General features: G+C 47.7%; 1 protein-coding gene across 2 annotated transcripts in view; it reads right to left on the bottom strand.

Annotated features, from left to right (window-relative positions):
• pik3c2b (phosphatidylinositol-4-phosphate 3-kinase, catalytic subunit type 2 beta) overlaps positions 1-10,175 on the bottom strand; it is a 35,865-nt gene that overhangs the window by 7,069 nt on the left and 18,621 nt on the right. For both annotated transcript variants that reach the window (XM_041948748.1, XM_041948756.1), the window contains exons 13-26: positions 9,888-10,055; positions 9,411-9,525; positions 8,971-9,113; positions 8,699-8,887; positions 8,509-8,602; positions 7,799-7,893; positions 6,766-6,946; positions 4,050-4,157; positions 3,365-3,457; positions 3,079-3,208; positions 2,113-2,249; positions 1,717-1,886; positions 1,133-1,289; positions 752-861 (exon numbers count right to left, since the gene is read on the bottom strand). In XM_041948748.1, coding sequence (XP_041804682.1) covers positions 752-861; positions 1,133-1,289; positions 1,717-1,886; positions 2,113-2,249; positions 3,079-3,208; positions 3,365-3,457; positions 4,050-4,157; positions 6,766-6,946; positions 7,799-7,893; positions 8,509-8,602; positions 8,699-8,887; positions 8,971-9,113; positions 9,411-9,525; positions 9,888-10,055 — 1,890 coding nt within the window. The remainder of the gene's footprint in view (positions 1-751; positions 862-1,132; positions 1,290-1,716; positions 1,887-2,112; positions 2,250-3,078; positions 3,209-3,364; positions 3,458-4,049; positions 4,158-6,765; positions 6,947-7,798; positions 7,894-8,508; positions 8,603-8,698; positions 8,888-8,970; positions 9,114-9,410; positions 9,526-9,887; positions 10,056-10,175) is intronic.

The following is a 10,175-nucleotide window of genomic DNA, read 5'->3' as shown; positions in this document are numbered from 1 at the left end:
GATTATTACTGTGATTTCTGTCCATGCCACTGGCAGCTCAGATTCTTATAATAGAGTCTGATGACATTATGTAAAGGATCCCTGCAGACACCTTGTTGTTTAAGAGCGAGATCTGGTTTATTTAACGAGAAACAGACGTTCTTTCACGCTCAACAAATCCACCAGACTCCATTCACAAAAACTGTTATTTTATCATCATAAAACACACTTCATTCACTGCCCCAACAATCATCACAAACTCTGTTAAAATTAACTTAATTCACTGAATCGAGAGGGCGGACATTCGGGACGCGGCGGGGAAACACTGTCTACATATGTCAGACTGTCCCTGTATAAAAAACAACAAAAACCAGTAATGACTGGACAACAGAAACTGGTTTTGGACTCGTGTCCTTCATGCAGTGCTGTCAGTGCTGGGCTTTTCCCCACATTCAAATATTAGATTTCAACACAATTTTCACACAATTATCAAACGTGTGGATTTTTTTTATCAATTCAAATATAAATTTGACTTTATTTGTTGAGATGTTTGTCAGTAAAGTCGTAGAAAAGGAGCCTGAGGCAGCTGTGAGTCACTGCACAGCTGGCTGCTCAGCCACAGACCACAGGATGTTCGCAGCAGCTACCGCTCAGCTAGCTTCAACCTGTAACCACGCACTGTGTCACCTGCATCCTTACACAGGTAATAAACCATCACACCTGTACCTGCTGAAGTGTGTGAGTGTGTGTGTGTGTGTGTGTGTGTGTGTACCTGGTGAAGTACATGGTGGCGTCAGCCTCAGACTCATGAGGTCTCAGCGCGTCGTAGACGTACTTTAGATCCTCCAGATCAGAAAGTTCAGGGATCCCACAGGACAACATCTGCACACACACACACACACACACACACACACACACACACACACGCACACACACGCACACACACACGCACACACACACACACACACACACACACACACAAATTTAGTTTCTGTCGTTTCCCCTGCAGTGAACACTCACACAGCTGTCATTTACACATCTGTAGAAAGCAGAGCAGTGCATTGTGGGACTGTTCAGGGGGGATGCAGGGCAGAATATATATGTGTGTGTGTGTGTGTGTGTGTGTGTGTGTGTGTGTGTGTGTTGGACCCACCAGGCCCAGCAGGTTGAGGAACAGGTGTGTGTGTTTCCGGATCAGGTTGTACGCCTCGCAGCACAGATCCACAAAGTCGTGGAAGCGACTGGACGGTTTGTCTCCTCCGTTGATGACGTACGCCATGTCGGAGGTGAAGACGAAGGGGGCGCGGTCCCTGCACGCGTCAGATGACCAGATGACCCACAGCACGCACCAATCAAAGCACAGAACATACAGGTTACAGGTTAAAATATCGATTTGACAGTACTCTATTACTTCTATCACTGTGTATTAAAACTGTATTACTACTATATTTCATGTACTTTCATGTACTTTCATATTGACAAATTGAAAAATAGCAGACTGTCAGTCAGAGCCGCCTGAGCTGGTCGTTATCATGAGAATCAAATCTATAAATCCAAGAGGTGCAAATGGAGGACTTGAGTGTGGACATGAGTCCAGGATGATCAGGATTCAGTTCTCTGGCTGAACATGGCTGAACTAATCCAGAGTTGTGTAGCTGTGACTGCTGAATGTGTGAACAGGTGCTGTCTTCATCACATGATGGTGAGTAAACAGGAACACCACATCATGACCCCCACCGTTTGATGTTTCCAAACATCTGCGCGTGTCCCAGGAACTTCCCGAAGTCGATGTGGAACATGTGACCGCTGGTCTTCAGCATGATGTTGTCGTTGTGGCGGTCACAGATTCCCAGGATGTAGGTCGCCACGCAGCAGCCGGCACACGAGTAGATGAAGTTCTCCACTGCCTGAGCACAGTGAGCATCATTATTCTAACTTTACACGTCCTTCATGAAAGAGTCTCCTACTGGATCCCTGGCTGGTCAGGTACAGAATCAGAACCAGGATCAATAATCTACATGTGAGAGGCACCCAGTGTTATTAACGGGACAGCGTGACCCTGAAGCTCGATCCTCAGGGCTTAAGACCCGTCACATGTGTAGCACATGTGAGTGCGTGTACAGGTGTGTGTACCTTGTCGTACTGCTCATCAGTAGGGTTGTGTTTCTGCAGCCAGTCGGCCAGTGGCCGGTCTTTGAAGGACCCAGTGACTCCATGTTCCACCTGGATCTTCCTCAGAGTGTCAGCATGAGGAATCATCTCCACCATACCTGAGAACAGATAACACACCTGTCAATCATACCCAGGTAACAACACACCTGTCAATCGTACCTGAGAACAGGTAACAACACACCTGTCAATCATACCTGAGAACAGGTAACAACACACCTGTCAATCATACCTGAGAACAGGTAACAACGCACCTGTCAATCGTACCTGAGAACAGCTAACAACGCACCTGTCAATCATACCCAGGTAACAACACACCTGTCAATCGTACCTGAGAACAGCTAACAACGCACCTGCCAATCATACCCAGGTAACAACACACCTGTCAATCGTACCTGAGAACAGCTAACAACGCACCTGCCAATCATACCCAGGTAACAACACACATGTCAGTCATACCTGAGAACAGGTAACAACACACCTGTCAATCGTACCTGAGTACAGCTAACAACGCACCTGTCAATCATACCCAGGTAACAACACACCTGTCAGTCATACCTGAGAAGAGGTAACAACACACCTGTCAATCATACGTGAGAACAGGTAACAACGCACCTGTCAATCATACCCAGGTAACAACACACCTGTTCGTCATACCTGAGAACAGGCAACAACACACCTGTCAATCATACCCAGGTAACAACACACCTGTCAATCGTACCTGAGTACAGCTAACAACGCACCTGTCAATCATACCCAGGTAACAACACACCTGTCAACCACAATATGCTTTATTTCTTTAGTTATTTCTTTAATTTAATTTAATTCTATTTGCCAGCTTTGTGAAAAAGACTAGGACATGACCGAGTGAGACACCTGTCCTTTTGTGGTATACACCTGTCCTGTGGTATACACCTGGTGGGTCCTCACCTCGTCCTCTGCCAGTGGAGAAACATTTGAAGATGACCATTCTCATGTCCAGACCCTCCTGGATCCAGATCTTGTTCATGATCCGGATCATCTGCAGAGTCAGCATATCCTGCCGCAGGTCGTCTCCTGACTGGACAGAGACATCAGCCGGGGTCAAAGGTCAGGTAACCTGGGTCAATAGGTGCTAATCAATCTGTTTGTATCTCTGCAGTATGAAGCGACCCTGTTGAAACCAGACTGAAGTCAGAGATGAAAACAACAGGTGAGAACAGGTGAAGCGTTTTACCTTAAAGATGACGTTGACGCTGTCTCCCAGAGGGTCCAGGTTTTGGAAGGACAGTTTGAGAGGGACAGCGTTGGAGTTGAAGAAGGAACACGACTATAAAAGACAGAGGAGAGATTTCACTGCGTCAGATGTCAGACAGATCAGACTTCTGTCAGATCAGAAGAGTCCTGATCTCACTCGTGATCTCCAGAGGATGAAACGAGGTCAACTGAGTCATTTATGTCAAGAATCTGACTCCTGACTCTGACTCACCACTTCATTCATTTACAAAACTGAAGGACTGACATGATGAAAGCAAACCTTCAACTTTAACCACTTTAATATTTAATAATTAAGCTTTTATAGTGAAAGGTCTGAACACCAAACTTAATGTTAACACGTTCTCAACCAGGCTTAACCAGGCTCAACCAGGCTCAGAGTTATGCTCACAATGAACGCCAACATGCTGATGTTTAGCAGGTACAGTGTTTACCATGTTCACTACCTTAGTTCAGCACGTTAGCATGCTAACATTAGCTAATTAGCAGTAAAGACAAAGTCCAGCTGAGGCTGATGGGAACATCATCGGTGCTGCAGGTAATTGATCATAAACACATTACACATTAAACCATCTGTGACCACTGAATGAATGAGTGAATGTACAGGTGAACAGTCGTGTGTGCGTGTGTGTGTGTGTGTGTGTTACCTTGATGTTAATTCCTGTGACCAGCAGCGCCGGGTTTAGAGGAAGTCTACAGCTGCTGTTAACTGAGAAGAACTGCTTCATCTCCTCCAGACCCTCCCTGAGGACACACTGTGAGACAGACAGACAGACAGACAGACAGACACACAGACAGACACACACACACACACACACACCATTACTATTATTATTATAATGAATAAACACCAGTAAGACTACGGAGATGTTGATAGACTTCCGCAGTAAAGCACCACAGACTACAGCGGTGTCCACCTCAACAATAAACTGGATATTTATAATACTAGGATCCCTTTGGATGGAAACTGTAAATCATCTGCAGTGCAAAGCTGTTAGAATCCAGCAGATGGCAGTAATGAAACAGTTATGAATGCAAAGTGTCATAAAACTCAGAAGAAGTAGAAGAAGAAGCGGAAGAAGAAGAAGAAGCGGAAGAAAAAGAAGAAGAAGAAGAAGAAGAAGAAGAAGAGGAAGAAGACGCTGCCATTGGTCATCAGTGCACATTTCTCATCTTCACACATTTCTGTCAACACATCTGACAGGTTGAATTAAACGACTGTGAGAGAAACAACAGACATCAAGCAGCTCCTGTGATGTTCCACCACCGACAAAGAAACATCAACCTGAACCCAAGAAGAAGAAAAACTTTTTCTTTGAAAAGTGGCTCTGTGAGGTGTCGTAGCTTGAAGCTAACGACGAGCACAAAGAAATGGTGTATTTCATACAGGCTGAGAGACCTTCAATCAATCAATCACCAATGTAGCACAAGCTAATGCTAACAAACAAGCAGTCAAGCTAAAAGTCCAGTCGTCCACTTGTTGAATGGAGAACAAGCAGCTGTGATGATTTTCAGCTCATGAGGCCGAACACACTCGTCCTCCGTCGTCTCTGCTCAGGATCCTGCTGCCCTGAACAAACTGCCAGGGGGGAGTCCAGAGCAGAGCTGCAGTCTGCTGCTGATCCAGGACTTCACAAAGAACACCTTCAACCTGACAGAGGCTGAGACCCAGAGAGGACGATGCTCGTAAAGCAGCAGGAAGACAATCGGCAGCGTCCTCTGAGGACGACTCGTCCAAACAGGACAGAGAGGAGTCCAGATTGTTCCTGTCTCTGCCGCTGCCTTTGAGCAGAGCAGCATGTGAGAGTCCAGATCTGGTCTGTCACAGACTCGTCTCTCAGCCCTGATCCACATTCACCTGTCAAAGACGCGACCACAGAGACATGTGTCCCACAGCCAGCTGCTGACCTGTGGATGGAGACAGCTGATCTGAGACTGAGAAGAGCATCTTCATCATCTACCAGGCAGGGAGCTGAAGAGGAGGACAGTGAGGGAGACACAGAGGAAGACTGTGTTTATTAGACCATGTTATATGGGCTGAGCACCAACCACCATCTCCTGGGACTCACCTGAGTACCTGACTAAAAAGGTAATGTGAACCCCTGATTATATGATTGCATTCCCCATGAAGACGCTTTGAATTCTGCTATTTCACCATCCATCAGAGAAACAACACAATGTCCTCCTAATGCAACCCTATATTATTATACACGACCCCGACAACAACCCACATCACTCAAGGATAAATCGAACAGTATGCTGATGACATCCTGTTTTTTCTCTTTACAGCTCAAGTGTCCTGAAATGTACCTGTGAGCACAGCACTGACAAAATCCACCATACACAAAGATAAAACTGCAGGCATTCACACTTCTATCTAACAAAAAGCAGCAATCATCCCGAACATCTAAAGAATAACATGCAAGCTGGTCAATTTGTGAGGCTCAAACATAGCTGCTCTAAAAGAACCATTGTGGTAACTCGGCTCAAGGAAAGAAGTCACACCTACAACTCTGAACCTGATGTGCCAACACCCCCCCCCCCACTCCGACCTCCAGTCTAATGTGCAGAAAAACAAAGAGTCTAAGCTGGACTTGTTTCTCTATTGAATATAACCACTGAGCTTCACAAATAGAAGACACACTCCAGAGACTCTGACCTGAGGAGAGGACCCACAATAAAACCCCTGTAAGGAACAAGAACATGACTCAAAACAAAACCACAGGCCGACAACAACCAGCGTGTACAGACGTAGGAACAAAACCTGCTGCAACAAACAAACAGAAAACTCCAAGTGGACTCATGCGATTAACATGTTATTACGTCTCTGTGGTGGAGCACATGCTGGACAAACCAATAGAGCACCTCTGAACGTGGCTCTGCACCAACTCTCCCCAACCAGCCTGGCTGGGCTTGAACTATTCTGCAGAGAACAGCAGGAGAAACTTCCAACAGAAAAGCCTGCAAAGCTTCTAGACTCATTACCAAGAAGACTGCAGGCTGCGTTGGCTGCTTTAAGAAATACGAAGGCTCAAATACTCATGAACGGGATATTTTAGTCGTTTCTCCGTCGTTGTCATTGTGGAGGACTGTGTGTAGATTGATGTAGAAATAAAATAAATCCTTTTTAAGACTCTGAAGAGTCTGAAACACAACAAAATGTGTAAAACGTGAAGGGCCAGATGACCAACGAGAGCTGCTGGAGTCAAGACAGATCAGCAGATTCACGCGAGCTGGTCGTGAAAGCAGGAACAGTGACGAGGCGACACATTAAGATGTTTCTCCAGGACCAAACAACTTGTCAGGACAGTTCATGTTTTCCAGAATTATTATTTAATTCCCTGACTTTTCCGTCCTCCCTACCTGTCTGCTGGACGGCGTGGAGTCTCGGACTTTGTGAGCCACCTTGGCGAGGACGGAGACGAGCCAGCACTGGCGGTCGAACTCTTCACGGAGACCTCGACCGACGCAGCAGAGCAGAGCGGCCAGAAGGTGCTGATAGCGAGCCCTGAACTGACTGTCCTGCAGGTTGTCCTTCAGCAGCCTGAGAGACAGAGACGACCAGAATTAAACCTGGAGCTTCATCTGTGGACGACAGAGCATCGACTGCAGGGGTGAGAGAGCACTGACTAGTACAGGTGAGAGAGAGCACTGACTGAGAGAGCATCGACTGCAGGGGTGAGAGAGCACTGACTAGTACAGGTGAGAGAGCATTGATCAGTGTGGGTGAGAGAGCACTGACTTGTACAGGTGAGAGAGCACTGACTAGTGCAGGTGAGAGAGCACTGACTTGTACAGGTGAGAGAGCACTGATTAGTACAGGTGAGAGAGCACTGACTAGTACAGGTGAGAGAGCACTGACTAGTACAGGTGAGAGAGCACTGATTAGTACAGGTGAGAGAGCACTGACTAGTACAGGTGAGAGAGCACTGATTAGTACAGGTGAGAGAGAGCACTGACTGAGAGAGCATCGACTGCGGGGGTGAGAGAGCAGTGACTAGTGCAGGTGAGAGAGTGTTGATCAGTGTGGGTGAGAGAGCATTGAGGTCAGTCCTCCTCCTGATGAATGTTTGAACTGATCAGGGATCAGATTATCGCTCCTGTAGATGTTGGCGGTTTGATTTCCACCCGTCTCTCAGGCTTCTCTGATACTTTTACACTTTTTATTACCTGTACAGTTTTTTTTATCTACGTTTTGTCCCTGAACACATACAGAAGGAGGACAGACATGAAGCTTTGGACTCTTCTGATCTGTCTGACTCAGGTGAGAAATGTCAACATGTGGACGGCGGGAGGACACTCAGAGGTGACAGGACATGAAACTACTGTGACAGAAACTGTCCAATCAGTTCTCGTGTCACGTTTCTGTGCATCAGTAAATCAGACGGCGGCTGACCAGAAGAGGTAGTGAGCGATGCGAATGTCCCCGATGGCTCTCCGCAGGAGGAAACGAACCAGAGAGCTGTCCAGGTAACACTCGTACTTCAGAGCCTGAGACACAGACAGACAGAGACGGTCAGGATCACGTCCACCAACAACCACCTGTTCTCACTCACTGACCAACTCCTGTCAGTCAAACTCTACGCTTCCTGCACACCTTTCACATTAAAAGCCTTAAAATAAAGGATTATGACCCTTGAAGCAGTGGAAGACTTTTAATGTGACACATCTAAAATGACTCACTGAGTTTCACTCACAGCAGGTTAACAATGACTCCAAAAAACTGAAAATGACAAGTGAGTGGAATTAATTACTGAGTCGTAAAGCTATGAATGTAAAAAAGACAAAAGAGAGCTAATCATGAGTCAGCGGAACCGTCTACAGGACAACGTTTCACATGGTCGATTCAGACAGGAAAAGGAATGCTTTTAATGTGAAACGTGTGCAGGAAGTTTCATTAACAGCAGCTCATCAGTGTCGTTAACATCATGATACTGAACTCATCAAGACAAATGAGGACGAAGAGCAAATTAAAACAGGAGATCAGACAACAGGAAGGACTCACATCTCATCATCAAATGCAAAACAGGAGACACGAGAAAATAAAAGCCCAGTTCTCTCTGCAGTCGACAAAATAAAAGCCTCTCCAGCGAGTCGTCACGTTACCTGGACGAGCTGAGGCAGGAAGTCCAGCAGCTCTGGATCTGAGATGGAGTCCATCCACTGAACGGCCGTCCTCCTCAGCTCCTGGTCCGGGAACCTGAAACACACACGTGATGGCGTCACTCAGGGTGTCACGATGATGTCCCCCCAGGGCGTCAGACGGACAGGCGTGTGTGAGCGAGCGAGGACGTACGAGGCGTGGAGGAGCCCCAGAGCGTCCAGGTGACTCAGGCAGGCCCACTGCTTCAGCAGGGAGTAGATGTCAGGCAGACAGGCCCACTGCCAGCAGGGGGCGCTGGCCAGGACCAGAGGCAGAGCTGCACTCTCAGCCTGACAGAAGGCCTTCTTCTCCCACAGGAGACGCTTGTCCTCCGCCGTCAACCTGCACACACCGATCAACAGCTGACTTTAAACACAGGACTGTGGAACTGAACAACTGTCCAACTGTGTGTGTGTGTCTCTGACCAGAAGACGGCCTTCTTGTGGAGGACGTCCTGCAGCTGGATCTGACTGACGGTGTCCAGTCTGGAGAAGTCGTACTGGGGACAGAAGTCTGCTGGAGAAGGAGTGCTGAACCGGACCTCGAAGGATGAGGTGGGAAAGTCCACCTGAGACAGACAGAGAGACAGACAGGAAGAGACAGACGGGAAGAGACAGACGGGAAGAGACAGACGGGAAGAGACAGACAGGCAGACAGACAGAAGAGCAGAAGAGTGATTGTCCTTCTCAGATTCGTTCATCAGAATCTAAAATATTTACTAAAAAATGCAAACGACAAATGATGTGTGTGCGTGATACTGGAGGTCATCTGGACTTTGGACGTGGACTGTGGTTGGACTGAGACTGATGTCATTTCACATGAAGGACCTGAGAACAAAGACTCTGAGTCTGACTTCCTGTCTCACCTGTAGGATCACGCTGTCTGGTTGGCTGAAGTTTGGCGAGCTTGTTCGAGCGTTTCCACTCCTCCCTGGAGCTGAAGGCCACAGACCGAGTAACTTCCTGCCACATGTCAGGACACTGCGCACACACACACACACACACACACACACTCTATCAGTCCACACACACTTCCTGCTATGTTCTGAGCAGGAACAACACTGAGCCGTGCTGAACGTTATTCAGAGGCAGATATTTTCACTTGTCCAGAACACTTGAGAGCAATGTGTTGTGTTTGTTAGCTTAGCATAAAGGTTGGAAAAGCGGGAAGAGCCCTGCTGGTGCTGTCCAAAAGGAACAGAATCCACCTTCTAGCAGCTGTGAAGCTCCTGATTAACACGTTTCATCTGGTGTCTTTTTGACACATTAGAGCACCTCAGGCTCTGTGACCATTTCCTGTCGGGGAGCAGTAACTTCCTGTGTCACAGCGTCACGTGACTCACTGTCTGAAGTTGAAGAGCGGCATGGTGACCCAGCCCAAAGCCTCGATGCTGCGGCGCTGCTTCCCCTTCTCCTCGGCTCCTCCGGGGGGCGGCAGAGAGCTGGCGTACAGCGTCACCGTCAGCTGAGACTCTCTGGGCAGCTGGTTGATCTGCACCGGGAAACACACCCTGCACACACAGAGAGGCGGGGGAGACGGGGGGGCAGAGCTGGACTGAAGCTGGAATTAACTACACGTGTGCAGAGCATATTAGTCCTGCTTCCACCTGACTGTAGAGCAGAGGGGCTCG

The sequence above is a fragment of the Chelmon rostratus genome, chromosome 2 (assembly GCF_017976325.1).
Source record: "Chelmon rostratus isolate fCheRos1 chromosome 2, fCheRos1.pri, whole genome shotgun sequence".
NCBI classification, from domain to species: domain Eukaryota; kingdom Metazoa; phylum Chordata; class Actinopteri; order Chaetodontiformes; family Chaetodontidae; genus Chelmon; species Chelmon rostratus.
The sequence above is the reverse complement of the archived record's forward strand: the minus strand, read 5'-3'. Positions and strand labels throughout refer to the sequence as shown.